The following is a 21,871-nucleotide window of genomic DNA, read 5'->3' on the forward strand; positions in this document are numbered from 1 at the left end:
CTTGCTTGTTATTCTTTTTTGTGTGGTTTCCTGGCCCAGCTACAGCTCCTTCTATTTTGTTCCTGCTCCATACAGACCCTGGCTTACTGACTACTCTTCTGCTCTTCGTTTGGTACCTCGCACACTCCTGGCTTGACTCGGCTCGTTCACCACTCTGCTTGCTCACGGTGTTGCCGTGGGCAACTGCCCCTTTCCCTTGCTTGTATTCCCTTGTATGTTTGTCGTGTTTGTCGTGCACTTACTGAGTGCAGGGACCGCCGCCCAGTTGTACCCCGTCGCCTAGGGCGGGTCGTTGCAAGTAGGCAGGGACAGAGTGGCGGGTAGATTAGGGCTCACTTGTCCGTTTCCCTACCCCCCGGTCATTACATAATAACAAGCCCATACCTAGTCTACCCTGGTCCCTGACACCACTATGGACCCCCGTGAGACCCTGGCTCAGCAAATGCAGGGTCTCTCCCTACAGGTCCAGGCCCTGGCTCAGAGGGTCAACCAGCCTGATGCTACCTTGGTAGTTCCCCTCACCGCACCTCTTGAACCCCACCTCAAGTTGCCCGACCGGTTCTCAGGGGACCGGAGGGCTTTTCTCTCCTTTCGGGAGAGTTGTAGGCTTTACTTTCGTTTAAAGCCTCATTCCTCAGGTTCTGAGAGCCAGCGGGTGGGTATAATTATGTCCCGGCTCCAGGAAGGGCCCCAAGAGTGGGCCTTCTCCTTGGCTCCTGACGCCCCTGAACTTTCCTCCGTTGATTGTTTCTTTTCTGCTCTCGGACTTATTTATGACGAGACTGACAGGACTGTCTTTGCCGAGAGTCAGCTGGTGACCTTACGTCAGGGTAAGAGACCTGTTGAGGAGTATTGCTCTGACTTTAGGAAGTGGTGCGTAGCTTCTCGGTGGAATGACCCTGCCTTAAGGTGCCAGTTTAGGTTGGGTCTGTCGAATGCCCTGAAAGACCTGCTAGTTAGCTATCCCTCTTCTGACTCCCTAGACCAGGCTATGGCTTTAGCGGTACGACTTGACCGTCGTCTCAGGGAACGACAACATGAACGTTTATGTGTTTTCTCCTCCGACTCCCCCATGATGCCTCCCGAAGTTCCGTTGCTTCGTTCCTCCAGGAAAGACTCAGAGATACCTATGCAACTCGGGGCCTCCGTGTCCCCCCAACAACGTAGAGAATTCCGCAGGAAGAATGGTCTCTGCTTCTACTGTGGGGATGACAAGCATCAAGTGAACAACTGTCCTAAGCGTAAGAATGCAGCCAGAGAACTTCCGCGCCTAAGTGATCATCGGGGTGGTCACTTGGGCGCACAGGTATTTCCAGTAAATAGGAAACGTACTAAGATCTTGCTTCCCTTTCAGGTCTCTTTTGGTGGTAGGTCTGCTACCGGCAGTGCCTTCGTGGATTCAGGGTCCTCTACTAATATTATGTCTGTGGAATTTGCTATGTCTCTTGCTATGCCTCTGATTGATTTGCCTAAACTTGTCCCGGTAGTGGGTATCGACTCCACTCCTCTTGCTAATGGTTATTTTACACAGCATACCCCTGTTTTTGAACTCCTTGTTGGCTCCATGCATTTGGAGCAATGCTCTGTACTGTTGATGCAGGGATTATCGTACGATTTGGTTCTAGGCCTTCCCTGGTTGCAGTTGCATAATCCCACGTTTGACTGGAATACTGGGGAGCTAACCAAATGGGGTAATGAATGTTGTACGTCATGTTTTTCTGTTAATTCTATTTCTCCCCCTGAGGAGGCGAATACGCTACCCGAGTTTGTTCAGGACTTCGCTGATGTTTTCTCTAGGGAGGCCTCCGAAGTGTTACCTCCTCATAGAGAATACGATTGCGCTATCGAATTGGTACCAGGAGCTAAGCTTCCTAAGGGTAGGATATTTAATCTTTCTTGTCCCGAACGTGAAGCCATGAGAGAGTATATCCAGGAATCCCTGGCCAAGGGTTACATTCGTCCCTCTTCTTCTCCGGTAGGTGCTGGCTTCTTCTTCGTGGGGAAGAAGGATGGTGGTCTTAGGCCATGCATTGACTACCGTAGCCTGAATAAGGTCACGGTAAGGAACCAGTATCCCCTTCCTTTGATTCCTGATCTCTTTAATCAGGTTCAGGGGGCCCAATGGTTCTCTAAATTGGATCTACGGGGGGGCGTATAACCTTATTCGCATCAAAGAGGGGGATGAGTGGAAGACTGCGTTTAACACGCCCGAAGGCCATTTCGAATACCTCGTCATGCCCTTTGGGTTGTGTAATGCCCCTGCGGTCTTCCAGAATTTCATAAATGAGATTTTGAGAAATTACCTGGGGATATTTCTTGTAGTGTACCTTGATGACATACTCGTGTTTTCCAAGGACTGGTCCTCCCACATTGAGCATGTCAGGAAGGTGCTCCAGGTCCTTCGGGAAAACAAACTGTTTGCCAAAACCGAAAAATGTGTGTTTGGGGTACAGGAGATACCATTTTTGGGTCAAATCCTCACTCCTCATGAATTCCGCATGGACCCCGCCAAGGTTCAGGCTGTGGCGGAATGGGTCCAACCTGCCTCCCTGAAGGCGTTACAGTGTTTTTTGGGGTTCGCAAATTATTACAGGAGATTTATTGCTAACTTCTCGGTCATCGCTAAGCCTCTTACGGACCTCACTCGCAAAGGTGCTGATCTCCTCCACTGGCCTCCTGAGGCTGTCCAGGCTTTTGAGGTCCTTAAGAAGTGCTTTATCTCGGCCCCGGTGCTGGTTCAGCCCAACCAAATGGAGCCATTTATCGTGGAAGTTGACGCATCTGAGGTGGGAGTGGGGGCTGTCTTGTCCCAGGGTACCAGGTCCCTCACCCATCTCCGCCCCTGTGCCTACTTCTCCAGGAAGTTTTCGCCAACTGAGAGTAACTATGATATTGGCAACCGCGAACTCTTAGCCATTAAATGGGCATTTGAAGAGTGGCGCCACTTCCTGGAGGGGGCTAGACACCAGGTAACGGTCCTTACCGACCACAAGAATCTGGTTTTCCTAGAATCTGCCCGGAGGCTAAACCCGAGACAAGCTCGATGGGCGTTATTTTTTACCAGATTAAATTTTTTGGTTACCTATAGGGCTGGGTCTAAAAATATTAAGGCTGATGCACTGTCGCGTAGCTTCATGGCCAGCCCTCCTTCGGAGGAAGATCCTGCTTGTATTTTGCCTCCATGTATAATCATTTCCTCGATCGATTCTGACTTAGTCTCTGAAATTGCTGCTGCTCAAGGTTCAGCTCCCGGGAACCTTCCTGAGAACAAGCTGTTTGTTCCCCTGCAATTCCAGCTAAGGGTACTTAGGGAAAATCATGACTCCGCACTAACTGGTCATCCAGGCATCCTGGGTACCAAACACCTCATTACCAGAAATTATTGGTGGCCTGGGTTGCCTAAAGACGTTAAGGCCTACGTCGCCGCTTGTGAGGTTTGTGCTAGGTCCAAGACTCCCAGGTCCCGACCAGCGGGCTTACTGCGTTCGTTGCCCATTCCCCAGAGACCTTGGACACATATCTCCATGGATTTTATCACCGATTTGCCTCCATCCCAAGGCAAGTCGGTGGTGTGGGTGGTGGTAGACCGCTTCAGTAAGATGTGCCACTTTGTGCCCCTCAAGAAACTACCCAACGCCAAGACGTTGGCTACCTTGTTTGTCAAACACATCCTGCGTCTCCATGGGGTCCCTGTCAATATTGTTTCGGACAGAGGGGTACAATTTGTTTCATTGTTTTGGAGAGCCTTCTGTATGAAGTTGGGGATTGATCTGTCCTTCTCCTCTGCCTTCCATCCTGAAACCAATGGTCAAACGGAGAGGACTAATCAATCTCTAGAACAATACTTAAGGTGTTTTGTCTCTGACTGTCAATATGATTGGGTCTCATTCATTCCCCTCGACGAATTTTCCCTTAATAACCGGGTCAGTAACTCGTCAGGGGTCTCTCCATTTTTCTGTAATTTTGGGTTTAATCCACGGTTCTCCTCCGTTTCACCTGGTAGTTCCAACAATCCCGAGGTAGAGGTCGTTCATCGGGAACTGTGCACAGTCTGGGCCCAGGTTCAGAAGAACCTATAGGCGTCCCAGAGCGTACAAAAAACTCAGGCTGATAGAAAACGTTCTGCTAACCCCCTGTTTATGGTCGGGGATCTGGTGTGGTTGTCGTCTAGGAACTTGCGTCTCAAGGTTCCGTCCAAGAAGTTTGCTCCCCGGTTTATTGGGCCGTATAAGGTCATTGAGGTCCTCAATCCTGTCTCCTTCCGGCTGGAGTTACCCCCGTCTTTTCGTATACACGACGTGTTTCATGCCTCCCTCCTTAAACGCTGCTCCCCGTCCTTGGCTCCCTTGAGGAGACCTTCTGTTCCCGTCCTCACCCCTGAGGGGGTGGAATTCGAGGTGGCCAGGATTGTGGACAGCAAGATGGTCCAAGGCTCCCTCCAGTACCTGGTCCATTGGAGAGGTTACGGGCCCGAGGAGAGGACTTGGGTACCCGCCCGGGATGTTCACGCTGGGGTATTGGTCAGGAGGTTCCACCTGCGTTTCCCCAGTAAGCCAGGTCCACTTAGAAAGGGTCCGGTGGCCCCTCATAAAAGGGGGGGTACTGTAAAGGATCTGCCAGGCACAGCTTCGGGGTTAACTCCCTTAATTAATCAGTCAGCACCTGAATCTACATCCCTGAGACTGACTCCAGCTTCCACCACTCAGGCTGGCAGGCTTAGGAGTGGGAGAGCCTATCGAAGCCTGGCCAGACTCAGCTAGCTCCCGCCCTCTGTCTATTTATACCTGCATTTCCTGTTCCTCCTTGCTTGTTATTCTTTTTCGTGTGGTTTCCTGGCCCAGCTACAGCTCCTTCTATTTTGTTCCTGCTCCATACAGACCCTGGCTTACTGACTACTCTTCTGCTCTTCGTTTGGTACCTCGCACACTCCTGGCTTGACTCGGCTCGTTCACCACTCTGGTTGCTCACGGTGTTGCCGTGGGCAACTGCCCCTTTCCCTTGCTTGTATTCCCTTGTATGTTTGTCGTGTTTGTCGTGCACTTACTGAGTGCAGGGACCGCAGCCCAGTTGTACCCCGTCGCCTAGGGCGGGTCGTTGCAAGTAGGCAGGGACAGAGTGGCGGGTAGATTAGGGCTCACTTGTCCGTTTCCCTACCCCCCGGTCATTACAATACCATTGTTTATACCTAGCATTCAGAAATTTGGGGAAACACTGTCTAAAAATGTGACTCTTCAATGAATAGAATATTAGTCAGTGGCATAATTACCGCCGTAGCAGCCGTAGCGGCTGCTACAGGGCCCGCGGCATGAGGGGGCCCGTGTTGCCTGCAGCTGCTGCTATGGCTGCTACAGTGCGACGCCACTGAACACTACGGCAGAGCAGGGAGGCATCTCCCCGCTCTGACATTAAACAAAAGACATGTATCCACTATCCACAGGATAGGGGATACATGTGTGATCGCTGGCAGCGATAGGGAGTACGGGGGACTGAAAGTCCCCTGAAGTTCTCCATCACAAACCTCGCACTTCCGGGGTCTGTGTCGGCAGCTCCGTAAAAATGAATGGAGTGCCGGTCGCGCTTGTGCGCATACGTGACCAGCGCTCCTTTCATTTTTATTGAGCTGCGCAGACGCCGGAAGTCAGAGCTTAGTCATGGAGAACTTCGGGGGACTTTCGGTCCCCTGTTCTCCCTATAGCTGCCAGCGATCACACATGTATCCCCTATCCTGTGGATAGGGGATGCATGGCGTTACCTACAGGGGGGGGACTCTGCGTGGCGTTACCTACAGGGGGGGACTCTGTATGGCGTTACGTACAGGGGTGGGGACTCTGTATGGCGTTACCTACAGAGGGGGGGACTCTGCATGGCGTTACCTACAGGGGGGGACTCTGTATGGCGTTACCTACAGGGGGGAATGTGCGTGGCGTTACCTACAGGGGGGGGGACTCTGTATGGCGTTACCTACAGGGGGGGACTCTGCATGGTGTTACCTACAGGGGGGGGACTCTGCATGGCGTTACCTACAGGGGGGGACTCTGCATGGCATTACCTACAGGGGTACGACTCTGCATGGCGTTACCTACAGGGGGGACTCTGCGTGGCATTACCTACAGGGGGGCCTCTGTATGGCATTACCTACAGGGGTGGGGACTCTGTATGGCGTTACCTACAGAGGGGGGGGGACTCTGCATGGAGTTACCTACAAGGAGGGGACTCTGTATGGCGTTACCTACAGGGGGGAATGTGCGTGGCGTTACCTACAGGGGGGACTCTGTATGGCGTTACCTACAGGGGGGACTCTGCATGGCGTTACCTACAGGGGGGGACTCTGCATGGCGTTACCTACAGGGGGGGGACTCTGCATAGCGTTACCTACGGGGGGGACGACTCTGCATGGCGTTACCTACAGGGGGGACTCTGCATGGCGTTACCTACAGGGGGGGACTCTGCATGGCGTTACCTACAGGGGGGGGGGACTCTGCATGGCGTTACCTACAGGGGGGGACTCTGCATGGCGTTACCTACAGGGGGGACTCTGTATGGTGTTACCTACAGGGGGGGGACTGTAAGGCGTTACCTACAGGGGGGACTCTGTATGGTGTTACCTACAGGGGAGGGACTCTGCATGGCGTTACCTACAGGGGGGGACTCTGCATGGCGTTCTCTACAGAGGGGGCTGTATGGCGTTATCTACAGGGGGGGCTGTATGGCGTTATCTACAGGGGGGCTGTAAAAAAGGCACTATCTACAAGGGGGGGGTTGTGTGACACCCAGGGGAGGGAGGGCCCCAGTCAAAAGTTTGCTATGGGGCCCAGTCTTTCCTAGTTACGCCCCTGATATTAGTCAACCATTGTTTATTATAATTAAAATCTTGGCAATATGTCACTTTAAAGTTGAATTGACACCCTCTCAAGCTATACTATCTCTAGAACTGGATACCCTTCCACAAATCCACCTGATAGCCACAAGGATAAAAATAGCTAAATATTGGAGAAGACCGGATACCCCTTCCTTAGCTGAGATTATAAGTGCAATAACTGAAAACTGCCCTTTGAGAAGATCACAGCATCTAGTTTACATAAACGACCCCAATTTCTCAATAGATGGGACAGTTGATTGGAATCTCCATGTAGTAAAATTGATATCAGTAATTTTTGACACATTTGATTTATTAAATAAGAATAAAATATAAGCTAAAAAAAGGTAATCAGTTTTAGCTATTCTAAGACTATACAGTAAATTGTGCCTTATTGCTCCTGTTGCTGTATTTACTTCCTTGTTATCTTTATTGCTTTATTTAATTTGTGTTTCTTTTATTTTGTACATCTGGAGTTATATGTCAGAATGCATACTGCACTTCAATATATGGTGGAATTTGGTTAGCCACCATTGCTTGTATATTCTCTGCATGTACTTTAAACAATCAAAAGTTAATGTTTTTTTTTAAAAAAAATAAGAAAGCTTGGCTTTTTTTGTTAGCAGAACTAAATCCTCTGACATTACATGTTAGTATTCGATGCAATTATCATTATAACCACATCCGGATTGCAAGGAAAAATCCAATCAAAATATCTTAGAAGCCTAATACTTCAACTCCTCCCACAAAAAACAAGCCCCCATATGGCTATATCGACGAAAAATAAAAAGTTAATGCTTTTGGAAGGTGGGGAGGAAAATGCAAAAATATAAAATCGAAAAATGGATGTGGAGGGAAGGGGTTAAAGGTATGGTAGCTACTTTAAAAAAATCCCAGCAACCAAAGTGCATGAACAAACTCACGTAATTGGGAACAATGCACAAAATAAACAGTTAAATGACTAATTCAGTTGTGCTACATCAGTACATAGATTTAGGAATCATACCTAGTAGTAAAGCCTGCGGCTATCATTATATGTCATATAACCTGAATAATAGAAGGGACTTACCCCAGCCTATTAGCGTAAAGCCCCATAAGTATTTAGTGTCTGAAAAGAATGCTACGAATATCAAGCTGTGCAGGTAGAGTCCTTCAACCAGAATCCAGTAGTAATTTGTTGCCAAAAAATAAATAAACATTACAACAGAAATCTTACATCCAACCTATAAAGAGATAAAGAAATCAAACTGTTAGTTAAATTTTTAACACCAAAATGTAAGAATAAGAAATGGGGGAGATTTATTAATTGTGCTGTGATTGCACCATTCATCAACAGGAAGCACACCCTGATGATGAAGAGGGTGTAGGATAAACACATTGGAGAACATCATATGCCAGTCTTAGTATAAAGCCCACAGGAGTACGATGTTGATAATTTATTAAGAGGCGCACGTTCTGATGTCTGTGCACCAGAAAGGGAAATTTACACTAGCTACGAGCTGCGAGCTGGGGTAGAAAAGTAGACAGTATTCCCCCATTGTTTTTTATGTTGATTTCTGCCACTTTCTAATAAGAAATGTGACAGAGATGCTTTTCAACCCCTTCTCACAGCGGCCACTTTTGACCTTCCTGACATAACCTTATTTTTCAAATCTGACATATCTCACTTTATGTGGTAATAACTTTGGTTTTCTTTTACCTATCCAAACAATTCTGAGCTTGTTTTCTCGTGGCAATTGGACTTTATGCTACTGGTAATATTTGGTCGATACATTCAGTATTTATTGTGAAAAACATCCAAATTTTGTGAAAAATTAAAAAAATAGGCATTTTTAGCAATTTCAATGTATCCATTTGTAAGACAAATAGTTATAACACACAAAATAGTTGCTAATTAATATTTCCCATATGTCTACTTTATATTGGCATCATTTTTTGAACATCCTTTTTATTTTTCAAGGACGTTACAAGTCTTAGAAATTTAGCAGAAATTTCTCACATTTTCAAGAAAATTTCAAAAGGCTATTTTTACAGAGACCAGTTCAGTTGCGAAGTGGCTTTGAGAGACCCATACAATACAAACCCCCATAAATCATCCCATTTTAAAAACTGCACCCCTTAAAGTATTCAAAGCAGCATTTAGAAAGTTCACAAGAATTAAAGCAAAGTAGAGGTAAAATTTACAAATGTCATTCTTTATTGTAGAAATTCACATTTAATTCATGTTTTCTGTAACTCAGAAGGTTTTACCAGAGAAACTCAGCTCAATATTTATTGCTCAGATTCTACAGTTTCTAGAAATATCCCACATGTGGCCCTCGTGATTACTTAAGGGACTGAAGCACAGGCCTCAGAAGCAAAGGACCACCTAAAGGATTTTTGGGCCTTCTTTTTATTAGATTATATTTTAGGTACCATGTCAGGAATGAAGAGATATTGTTATGCCAAAACAAAGGAAACACCCCAAAAAAGTCAGTATTTTAGAAACTAAATTCCACACTGAATTCATCTAGGGGTGTAGTGAGCATTTTGACACCCCAGGTGTTTCATAGATTTTAACCCCTTCCCGACATTTGACGTATCCATACGCCAAAGTCGGGTAGGGGAAGTATGGAACGGGCTCACGGAGTGAACCCGCTCCATACAATGCGGGTGTCGGCTGTTTGTTACAGAAGACACTTCAGAGTAAGGAGCGGCATCGCGCTAGAGCCCGATCCCGCTCGTTTAACAGCATTTAAATCTTTAGAAAGAGGGGGGTGACCCCCTCGAACAACTCATCGCGCCCCCCGCAACGCAATCGTGGGGGGGCGATGGTTGCTATAGCTACCTGTCGGCCTAATGAAGGCCCCTAGGTCCGCCATCTTTGTGCACCTCCGGCAGGGCTTAATAGTTGCCTGTCAGAATCACGATATACTGCAATACATTAGTATTGCAGTATATCGTGCAGGGGGACTAATAGAAAAAGTAAAAATTAGTTAAATAAAGTTTTTTTTCGTGTAAAAAAAAAATAAAAAAATTAAATGTTCAAAAAAAAAACTTTTCCACATTTCCCCCCAAGGGCATAGTAAAAAAATAAAAAAAATAAACATAATTGGTATCGCCACATCCGTAAAAGCCTGAACTATTACAATATATCACTATTTAACCCACATGGTGAACGCCGTAAAAAAAAAAAATTGTAAACGCCAGAATCTCTATTTTTTGGTCACCTAATCTCCCACAAAAAATGAAATAAAAAGTGATCAAACCGTCGCATATACACCAAAATGGTATTATTAAAAACTACAGTTTACACTTAATCGACTCAAAAATTAAAAAGTTATGGCTCTCGGAATTTGGCGACACAAAATAAATTTTATTTTTTATGCTTAGGTTTTTACTTGTAAAAGTAGTAAAATATATCGAAAAAAATATATTTATTTGGTGTCGCCGTAATCATATTGACCCACAGAATAAAGTTAACATGTTGTTTTAATTTCACAGTGAATTCTGTAAAAACGGCGTGCAAAAAACCATGGAGGAATCGCTGTTTTTTTTTTATTTTCTACCCCACAAATATGTTTTTTCCCCGTTTCCTAGTACATTATATGGCAAAATAAATGGTGCTACGAAAGACTACAACTCGTACCGCAATATCAAGCCCTCATAGTACTATATAGATGGAAAGGGGATTAATAGAATTTGGATGTGAATTTAAAAAATTTTAAATTTTTCCAATAAGATAACATTTTCGCTAAAAAAAACAAATCAATTTCCGCAAGGAATAAAGAAGAAAAATACCCCCCAACATTTGTTAAGCAACTTCTCCCGAGTACGGCAATACACCATATGTGGACATAAACTGCTGTTTAGGCACATGGCAGGGCTCAGAAGGGAAGGAGCTGCCAGTTGGCTTTTGGAGTGTAGATTTTGCCCCTGTGGGACCCATACAGTGAAAACCCCCCAGAAGTGACCTCATTTTGTAAACTAAACCCCTCAAGGTATTCACCTAGGTGTGCAGTTAGCATGTTAATCTCGCATGTGTTTTCCAGAAATTAGTGTACACTCAATGTTGCAGAGTGAAAATGTAAATTTTTCCATAGATATGCCAATATGTGGTGCCTAGCTTGTGCCACTATGAAATGACAGCTCTCTAATTATTCTGCTGTGTTTCCCGATTTTCGAAACACCCTACATGTGGCCCTAATCTTTTGTCTGGATGATCGACAGGGCTCAGGAGTGAAAGAGTACCATGCAAAATTGAGGCCTAATTTGGCGACTTATAAAGCATTGGTTCACAATTGAAGAGGCTGTGATGTGAAATAGCAAAAGAAATCCCTGAGAAGTGACCCCATTTTGGAAACTACACCGGTCAATGCATTTGTTAAGGGGTGTAGTGTGCATTTTGACCCCACAGGTCTTTTCCATAAATGATTGCTCTGCGGATGGTGCAAAGCAAAAATTGCAATTTTTCCATAGATATGCGATTTCAGTGTCAAATATGTCAAAGCCTAGCTTGTGCCACTGGAGATGCACAACACAAAAAATGTTAAAATGATTCTCCCTGGATTGGCCATAAACTGCTGTTTGGGCATACTGTAGGACTCAGTAGGGAGGGAGCGCCATTTGGATTTTGAAGCGCGGATTTTGCTTGGTAGTAGTTTTTTGGGGGAATTTTACTGGTATTTCAGCTTATAATGTGGAGGCATAAATAATCGGGGCAGAGAACATCAGTGCATAGTAAGAGGGTATAATAATGGGGTAAAAAAACAATAACATAATCCATAGATGTGTGTGACACTGTGAAACAATCCTTTATGCACAGGCCAGTGCCACACTGATAAATGGTGTCGTTTCCTATCCCTTTTATGTTACACACTCTGCACCTTTGCAGTTTGGGGAATTTTGCTGGGAAAGTGTTGTCCTGGTAAAATAAGGGCATCCCCGCTTCCAGCAGATATGTTTGGACCCTCCCCTTCCTGGTCCCCTACTTTTACAGCCTTGATAAATTGCCTCTTGAAACAGAAGAAATGTTCCCCTCGGACCTGCACAACTGCATATTTTTCTTTCCTGACTTATTGGAGCCTTAACTTATTTAATTTTTTCTTAGATATAGCATTATGAGGGCTGTTTTTTTTTTTTTTTTTTGGAGAACAAGCTGTAGATTATACTGGTACCATTTTTGGGTACATACGGCTTTTTGAGCACTTTTTATCCTTTTTTTGTGGGACGAAAGGTGACCAGAGAACAGCAATTCTTTTTGTTTTTGTTTTTTTATACAGCATTCACCATGCATTGTAAATTACATGTTAACTCTATTCTGTGGGTCAGTACAATTCCGGCGATACCAAGTTTCTAGCACTTTTTTATGTTTTACAACTTTTTTCACAATAAAATTATTTTTGTAAAAAGAATGTATTTTTCTGTTGCCATGTTCTGAAAGCCATAACTTTTTTAAAAAAAAATTGTCGATGGAGCTGTATGAGGGCTTGTTTTTTGAGAGACAAGCTATAATTTTTATAGAAATCAATTTTACATGATACATTCAACTTTTTCATCACTTTCCGACACTGCGGTGTATATACGGCGGATATCGGGAAGGGGTTAAGACAGTGATCAAAAAGTCGCATCTACTCCAAAATGGTACCAGTAAAAACTACAAGTCATCCTGCAAAACAAAAGCCCTCATACAACTGCATTGGTGAAAGAAAAAAATAATAAAGTTATGGCTCTTCAAATATGGAGACACAAAACAAAATAATTTGGAAAAAAAAGTGTTTTTACTGTGTAAAAGTAGTAAATCATACAAAATCTATATAAATTTGGTATTGTTGCAATCGCAACAACCCGTTGAATAAAGTTATGGTGTTATTTATACCACACGGTAAATGGTGTAAATTTAGGACTCAAAAAAATTGTAGCGAAATTGCTGTTTTTTTTCTATTCCCCCACAAAAAAAGTTAATAAAAGTTAACCGCTTCCCGACATCCGCCATATGTATACGGCGCACGCCGGGTGGGGGAATATGGAGCGGGCTCACGAGCTGAGACCGCTCCATAGAGCGAGTATCCCGGCTGTGTGTTACAGCTGACATTTCCGGGTAATGAGCAGGATCCCATTTGAGCGCGGTCCCACTTGTTTAACCCGTTAAATGCCGCGTTCAATAGCGATCAAGGCATTTAAATTACTAAAAACAGGGGGGCAACCCCCTGTAACGTACCAACGGCCCCTCGCGGCGAGATCGGGGGGAGCCGTTGGTTAGCACGGCAGCCTGTGGGCCTGACGAAGTCCCCCAGGTTCGCCATCTTTGTACTCCTATGAAGCCCTGCCTCCGGCTGTCATAATCGCGATATACTGCAATACATTAGTATTGCAGAATATCGTGGAAGCGATCTAACGATCGCTGTTTAAAGTCCCCTAGGGTAACAAGTAAAAAAAGTAAAAACCACTAAAATAACGTTTTTTTTTAACAAATAAAAATAAAGAAAAAAATGAAAAGCTCAAAAAAAAAACCTTTTCCCATTTTCCCTCAAGCACAATGTAAAAGATAAAAAGCTAACTTAACTGGTATCGACATGTCCATAAAAGTCTGATCTATTACAATATATCATTATTTAGTCCGCAGGGTGAACGCCGTAAAAAATAAAAAATTTCAAACATCAGAATTGCCGTTTTTTGGTCCCTTCTTCTCCCACAAAAAATGAAATAAAAAGTGATCAAAAAGTCTCACGTACCCCAAAATGGTACCAATATAAACCGCAGCTTGCCCTGCAAAAAATAAGTCCTCACACAGCAAAATCAACAGAAAAATAAAAACGTTATGGCACTCAGAAGGTTGCGACAAAACTCAAATTTTATTTTTAACAATCAGTTTTTACCTTGGAAAAATAGTAAAACCTAGGCAGGCCATTAAGAGATTAAAGGTGCATTTTTATTTTTGTAAAGCTGAAAAACCTCTTTTGCCAAGTTGATACCACAGTCTCAGGAATAAGAAAGTTACTTAGTGGTACTTCTGTAAGAAGTGTGAATGTCATCATTCAATCTTTTAAAATGACAAATACTTTCTCCTTATGTATAATGAATTAGAATATCATCAACAAGTTAATTTATTTCAGTAATTCAATTAAAAAAGTGAAACTCATATATTATATAGATTTATTACACACAGAGCAATCTATTTCCAGTATTTTTTTTTCTTTTAATGTTGAAGATTATGCCTAACGGTTAATGAAAACCCAAAATTTAGTCTCTCAGAAAATTAGAATATTGGGTAAAAGTTCAAGATTGTAGACTCATGGTGTCACACTCTAACCAGCTAATCAACACAAAACACATGCAAGGGTTTCCTAAGCTTCTAAATGGTCCAACTGTCTGGTTCAGTAGGCTACACAATCATGGGAAAGACTGTTGACTTGACATTTGTCCAGAAGCCACAAAAGTACTGTAAAGGATCTGCCAGACACAACTTCTGTGTCGACGCCCATAGGTAATCAGTCTGCACCTGCTTCTATGTCTGTGAGACTGACTCCATCTTCCACCACCCAGGATGGCAGGCTTAGGAGTGGGAGAGCCTATCACAGCCTGGCCAGACGGAGCTAGCTCCCGCCCTCTGTCTATTTATACCTGCCTTTCCTGTTCCTCCTTTGCTTGTGATTCTTCTCTGCTGGTTTCCTGGCCCTGCTGCAGCTTCTTGAACTACCGATCCTCTGCTTGTGATTGACCTTGGCTTTACTGACCACTCTTCTGCTCTGCGTTTTTGTGCCTCGCTCATCTCCTGGTTTGACTCGGCTCGGCTCGGCTCGTTCACTTCGCTTGTTGCTCACGGTGTCCCCGTGGGCAACTTCCCCATTTCCCTGGCTTCTTTGTACCCTTGTCTGTTTGTCTGTCGTGCACCTGTTGAGTGTAGGGACCGTCGCCCAATTGTGCCCCGTTGCAAGTAGGCAGGGGCTGAGTGGTGGGTAGATTAGAGCTCACTTGTCTGTCTCCCTACCCCGACATTACAAGTACATTGCTAAAGAAGCTGGCTGTTCACAGAGTTTTGTATCCAATCATAATAATGGAAAGTTGAGAGGAAGGAAAAAGCGTGGTAGAAAAAGGTGCACAAGCAACAGGGATAACCACAGCCTTGAAAGGATTGTCAATAAAAGGCCATTCAAGAATATGGGGAAGGTTCATAAGGAATGGATTGCGGCTGGAGTCAGTGCTTCAAGAGCCACCACAAACAGACGTATCCAGGACATGGGCTACAACTGTAGCATTCCTTGTGACAAGCCACTCGTGACCCAGAAGCGTCTTACCTGGGCTAAGGAGAAAAAGGACTGGTCTGTTGCTCAGTGGTCCAAAGTCCTGTTTTCAGATGAAAGTAAATTTTGCATTTCATTTGGAAATCAAGGTCCCAGAGTCTGGAGGAAGAGTGAAGAGGCATTAATCCAAGTTGCTTGCGGTCCACTGTGAAGCTTCCACGGTCAGTGATGGTTTAGGGAGCCATGTCATCTGCTGGTGTTGGTCCACTGTGTTATATCAAGTCCAGAGTCAACACAGTTGTCTACCAGGGAATTTTAGGGCACTTCATGCTTCCCTCTGCTGACAAGCTTTATGGAGATGCTGATTTCATTTTCCAGCAGGCCTTGGCCCCTGCCCACACTGCCAAAAGTACCAATACCTTGTTTAATAACCACAGTATCACTGTGCTTGATTGGCCAGCAAACTCGCCTGACCTAAACCCCATAGAGAATCTACGGGATATTGTCAAGAGGAAGATGAGAGACACCAGACCCAACAATGCAGACGAGCTGAGGGCCGCTATCAAAACAACCTGGGCTTCCATAACACCTCAGCAGTGCCACAGGCTGATCGCCTCCATGCCACGCCGCATTGATGCAGTAATTCATGCAAAAGGAGCCCCAATCATGTATTGAGTGCATATACTGTACATATTTTTCACTAGGCCAACATTTCGGTTTTAAAAATAATTTTTGAATTTGGGCTTATATAATATTCAAATTTTCTGAGAGACTAAATTTTGGGTTTTCATTAACTGTTACCATAATCATCAACATTAAAAGAAAAAAATGCTGGAAATAGATCACTCTGTGTGCTATGAATCTATATGAATATATGAGTTCCACTTTTTGAATTGAAACTTTTTGAATTTAATTACTGAAATAAATTAACTCACACAGGTAAGATCTTTCTTCATGTACAAAAAAAAGGATTCCAACAGTTTTTCCTTATATGACCTGAGTATATTTAATCCATTAGGACCTGAATTTGGGGAACAAGAAATATGCTGATATTAAATTTTCAGTCTGCAGTAAGGCAAAAACTTTCACTTTCTGTAACAACATGTAACTGAGCAGAACATGTATTTCTAGTATTATCAGGATACTGTGGGACTTTTCCAGAATCCCTGTCAGTACAAAATTGACGTTGTTATTGTGTACCAAATGGTTAATGATGTAATCTACCCTTATTTACTTCTACAAGTATCTGATTAATATAGAGGTGAGAAAAACTATTCTAGTTTGGTTTTTAAATCGGACTTGTCAAAAAAGAGGCATACAGTACATGAAAAGATATTTCCCAAGATTCAAAAATGTTTCCCATGGGAAGTCACTCGCATTTTTTTAAATACTTTGCATTTTAGTTGCACCACATGTATTTTTATTGGACAGTAGTAAAATAAACATTAAGATACCACTGATGACCAAGCAAAATTTTGAAGCCTGAACGATCGGTGCTCTGACCAATGGAGCAGATCTCCACCAGACCGAGAGACCGAGACAATTTTAAAATTGATAATATCATTAACGATAATCGTCTATCACAGTTGGTGTCTTAACTCCACCCAGCTCAGCTCCACTTCTGAGACAGTTGTTGATAGGGATAAATTGCTTGACAAGTTACAGCCTTTTAAACGGGGCCTACCAGGCAATTAGATAGAATAAAATTAGGCCCCATGCACATGATCGTAAAAAATTGTTTGTAATTGCAGACCGCAATCACGGTCCACAATTACGGACACGTTCACTTCTATTGTCCGCGGACACCTTCCCGTTTATTTACGGGAAGGTGTCCATGCCGCAGAAGTGTACCGTAAAAGATAGGACATGTCCTATCTTTTGCTTTTTACGGTCTGTGCTCCCGTACTTTGTATGGGAGAACGGGCCGAAAATGCGGGCACCTGTCCGCAGTTGTCGGCGGTCGGCTGTGCCCTCAATCGCAGCCCGTGATCACGGGCACGGCCGTGTGCATTGGGCCTCTCTCTGACATGAGTCATGCTGTAAAGGATCTGCAAGACACAGCTTCTGTGTCGACGCGCGTCGTTAATCAGTCTGCACCTGCTCCTAAGTCTGATAGAGTGACTCGATCTGCTACCACTCAGGCTGGGAGGCTGAGGAGTGGGAGAGCCTATCACAGCCTGGCCAGACGGAGCTAGCTCCCACCCTCTGTCTATTTATAGCTTCATTTCCTGCTCCTCCTTTGCCTGTGATTCTGTCTGGTTTCCTGGCTCTGCTGCTCCTGCTAGTGCTATTTACTGTGGCTTTACTGTGGCTTTATTGAGTACTCTCCTGCTCTGCGTTTGGTACCTCGTACACTCCTGGTTTGACTCGGCTCGTTCACTACTCTTGTTGCTCACGGTGTTGCCGTGGGCAACTGCCCCATTTCCCTTAGCTTCTGTGTACCCTTGTCTGTTTGTCTGTCGTGCACATATTGAGCGTAGGGACGTCGCCCAGTTGAACACCGTCGCCTAGGACGGGCCATGCAAGTAGGCAGGGACTGAGTGGCGGGTAGATTAGGGCTCACCTGTCTGTCTCCCTACCTCGTCATTACACATGCCGTGACATTTACCACCTTAGGCTGCATTAATAATCCTCTCTTTAAATTCCCTTGTTGATAGGCCCCTTGAACGGGAAAAACTCTAGAATGAAAAAACTGGTGGTGTTCAAGGGGCTATACCTGCCAAAAACATATTTAACCCCTTAAGGACACGGCCAATTTTGGCCTTGAGGACAGAACAATTTTTTTATATAACATAGCTCCTAACTTTCTTTATTTTTTTGTACGACTAAGTTGCATGAGACTTTGTTTTTTGCGGGACGAGTTGTACTTTATGTAGGTACCATTTTTTGGTACAAATACATTATCGTTTAATTTATATAAATTTTTATTTTGGCGAAAATGCAGAAAAAAACCAGTTCTGCTGCAGTTTTAATATTTTATTTTTTTACACCATACACCGATCATCATAAATAATGTTATAGATTTGTTGTACAGGTTGTTTCAGTCGTGGCGATACCCAATATGTCTATATTATTACAAATTTGGCATTTATATTTAAAAAAGTTTATTTATTGGAAAGAAAAGTGTATTTCTGTCTATTTTTTCAACTATTTTTTTTATTTAACATTATTTTTTTTATTTTAAATAATGTAACTTTTTTTTAAATCCCATAGAGGGGTTTTCATTTAGATTTTTATTTTTTAACTGTAATGTACTGGCATATATCTATATGCCAGTACATTACCTGTGTGCTGTTTGTATGCAGGCAGTTGTTAGGGCATACCTCAGGAAATATGGTCAGACAGTCCTGGGGTCCTTCAATTGACCCTATGCTGTCTGGCCATGCAAGTTATTTGAACTTTGATCGCGTCACAGGGATTTTCTGTGTCGCGATAAAGGGCTGTCCCCCCCTCCTCCTATTTACTTTGAAAGCCGCGATCAGCTTTGATCGCGGCATTCAAGGGGTTAACAGCGGGGAGAAGAGGTTTCTCTTCTCTCTGTCGTTAGAGTGGGTCTGCGGCTGTGTATTACAGTCGTTAACCCACTCCTGATTGCACGTGGACACGGCTGTGACACAGGACAAGAATAGTTGTCCTAATGTGCGAAGTACCCCCCGCTCAGGACGAGTATTTTTGTCCTGTGTCGACAAGTGGTTAATTAGATATGGGTAGCATATAGCTCTGTAGAATAGATGCAGAAACATTAAATAAATGGTAGCACACAGTCTTTATAATAAATTAACACTAAGCTTTAGATATTGTTTTACATTTTTGACTGAAATTAAAGGGGTGTTCCCATCTTGACAAATATACCGATAAAGATTAACAAATAAATTAGCCATTTTTGTAAATACCTTCTTTTTTTTAAATGCTGTACTTTGTGATATATCCTGGCTCTATCTTACTGACAGCTCCTCTTTGTTTATTGCTCGTTGCCTATGGATCTGGCCACCACTGCTTCCCCCTAGCGGTGGCCGCATCTGTGCTGTTCTACCTCTTTATTTTGCAGTGAGGGTGGCCGGGATCTCGGAAACGAGCATGCTAGAGCATGTGCAGTAGCTCCCTGCCCGACCACCTCTCGGGTTCTATTTAAGTCTATAGGACAGCCCCCAGGCATGCGCAGTAACCCTGGAGCCGTCCTGTACTCGGCACATCAGTATAGGCCAGCTGAGCTGAGCCCTTATCACAACTAGGTATGTAACATTGTCTGTTACATATTTATACTACACAACAGCATGGACTGATCACTGTCCGTGGTGTAAGCTGCACTTAAATCAGCTGTATGAGACAGCGTCCTGCTCGGTCTCCTGTGCTCTCATCTGCTGTAAGGAAGCCAGCCCTGTATCAGTGTGTCAGTGTATCAGTGTGACAGTACGGGCTGCTGTACTGCCGACAGGAGCACAGGAGACCGAGCAGGATGCTGTCTCATACAGTTGATTTATGTGCAGCTTACACCACGGACCCTATAGTCATGGGCTTCTTCAGGACAGGAATTCCCGGCTAGAGTGTTGGAAACTACACTCCTAGAAGGAGTCCCAATGAAGTTAGCTACAGGGAGGGGGGCAGTGGCGTAACTACCGCCCTAGCAGCCATAGTGGCTGCTACGGGGCCCGCGGCATGAGGGGGCCCGTGTCGCCCACCGGCACGGGCCCCCACCATGGCCGGAGGCTCCGCTAGCAGCCGCTATGGCTGCTACAGCGGGACGCCACTAAACACTACGGCAGAGCAGGGAGGTATCTCCCCGCTCTGCCATTAAACAAAAGACATGTATCCCCTCTCCACAGGACAGGGGATACATGTGTGATCGCTGGCATTGATAGGGAGAACGGGGGACTGAAAGTCCCCTGAAGTTCTCCATCACAAACCTCGGACTTCCGGGGTCTGTGTCGGCAGCTCCATAGAAATGAATGGAGCGCCGGTCGCGCTTGTGCACATGTGTGACCAGCGCTCCTTTCATTTTTATTGAGCTGCGCAGACGTCGGAAGTCAGAGGTTAGTCATGGAGAACTTCAGGGGGCTTTCGGTCCCCCGTTCTCCCTATCGCTGCCAGCGATCACACATGTATCCCCTATTCTGTGGAGAGGGGATACATGTCTTTTGTAGGACACACTGTAGGTCACATTTTTTTGGGGGGTTGGGGCTGCATGGCGTTACCTACAGGGGGTATCTTTATAGCGTTACCTACAGGGGGTGTCTGTATAGCATTACCTACAGGGGGGCTGTATAGCGTTACCTACAGGGGGAGCTGTATGGTGTTAGCACCATACAGCCCCCTCTGTAGATAACGCCCTACAGCCCCCACTGTAGAGAACACCATACAGAGTCCCCCCTGTAGATAACGCTATACAGCCCCCCCTGTAGGTAACGCTATACAGCCCCCCTGTAGATAACGCTATACAGCCCCCCTGTAGATAACGCCATACACAGTCCCCCTGTAGATAACGCCATACAGAGTCCCCCCTGTAGATAACTCTATACAGCCCCCCCTGTAGGTAACGCTATACAGCCCCCCCTGTAGGTAACGCTATACAGCCCCCCTGTAGGTAACGCTATACAGCCCCCTGTAGGTAACGTTATACAGCCCCCTGTAGGTAACGCTATACAGCCCCCCCTGTAGGTAACGCTATTCAGCCCCCCTGTAGGTAACGCTATACAGCCCCCCTGTAGGTAACGCTATACAGCCCCCTGTAGGTAACGCTATACAGCCCCCCCTGTAGGTAACGCTATACAGCCCCCTGTAGATAACGCCATACAGCCCCCTCTGTAGATAGCGCCATACAGCCCCCTCTGTAGATAACGCCATACAGTCCCCGCTGTAGATAACGCCATACAGCTCCCCCTGTAGATAACGCCATACAGCCCCCCTGTAGATAACGCCATACAGACCCCTTTGTAGATATCTACAGAGGGGTCTGTATGGTATTATCTACAGGGGGGCTCTATGGCGTTATCTACAGGGGGGCTGTATGGAGTTCTCTACAGAGGGGCTGTATGGCGTTATTTACAGGGGGGCTGTATGGCGTTATCTACAGGGGGGCTGTATGGCGTTCTCTACAGGAGGGGCTGTATGGCCTTATCTACAGGGGGATGTATGGCGCTATCTACAGGGGGATGTATGGTGCTATCTACAGAGGGGCTGTATGGCGTTATCTACAGGGGGATGTATGGCGCTATCTACAGAGGGGCTGTATGGCGTTATCTACAGGGGGCTGTATGGCGTTATCTACAGGGGGGGCTGTATGGCGTTATCTACAAGTGGGGGGCTGTAAAAAAGGCACTTTCTACAAGGGTAGATACCCAGGGGAGGGGGTCCCCAGTCAAAAGTTTGCTATGGGGCCCAGTCTTTCCTAGTTACGCCCCTGGAGGGGGAGTAGCATCTAATGACGTCGGGAGCGCAAACTAACAGAGCAGAGCGGCTCCTTTTAGAAAATATAACCATCACTAGCTGAATTATCTAGTTAAGGAAAAAGGGAGTTAGGAAATTATTATAAAAAATTTTTTTTAGAGGAATATATTTGTATTTTTAGTTATGTTTAGGATGTATTAAAAAAGAAAGAAAAAAAGACTCAACTTGGGAATAACCCTTTAACAAGCCAACAAGCTCTAGTCTATAAATAGAGATAGGCCACCATTGTTTTAAAGAGGATCTGTCACTAGTTTAGTAATGTCCAATCTCCTAGCTAATCTAATAGTCGCAGTCACACTAATAAAATTGTGTCCCAAAAAGTTTATTATTTTAAAAGTTATGAGCTTTT

The 21,871-nt window shown here is 44.9% G+C and overlaps 1 protein-coding gene across 2 annotated transcripts in view; it reads right to left on the bottom strand.

Annotated features, from left to right (window-relative positions):
• Positions 1 to 21,871, bottom strand: part of PTH2R (parathyroid hormone 2 receptor) — a 487,305-nt gene that overhangs the window by 229,270 nt on the left and 236,164 nt on the right. For both annotated transcript variants that reach the window (XM_075829904.1, XM_075829903.1), the window contains exon 7: positions 7,926 to 8,079. In XM_075829904.1, coding sequence (XP_075686019.1) covers positions 7,926 to 8,079 — 154 coding nt within the window. The remainder of the gene's footprint in view (positions 1 to 7,925; positions 8,080 to 21,871) is intronic.

This window comes from Rhinoderma darwinii, chromosome 6, assembly GCF_050947455.1.
Source record: "Rhinoderma darwinii isolate aRhiDar2 chromosome 6, aRhiDar2.hap1, whole genome shotgun sequence".
NCBI lineage: Eukaryota > Metazoa > Chordata > Amphibia > Anura > Rhinodermatidae > Rhinoderma > Rhinoderma darwinii.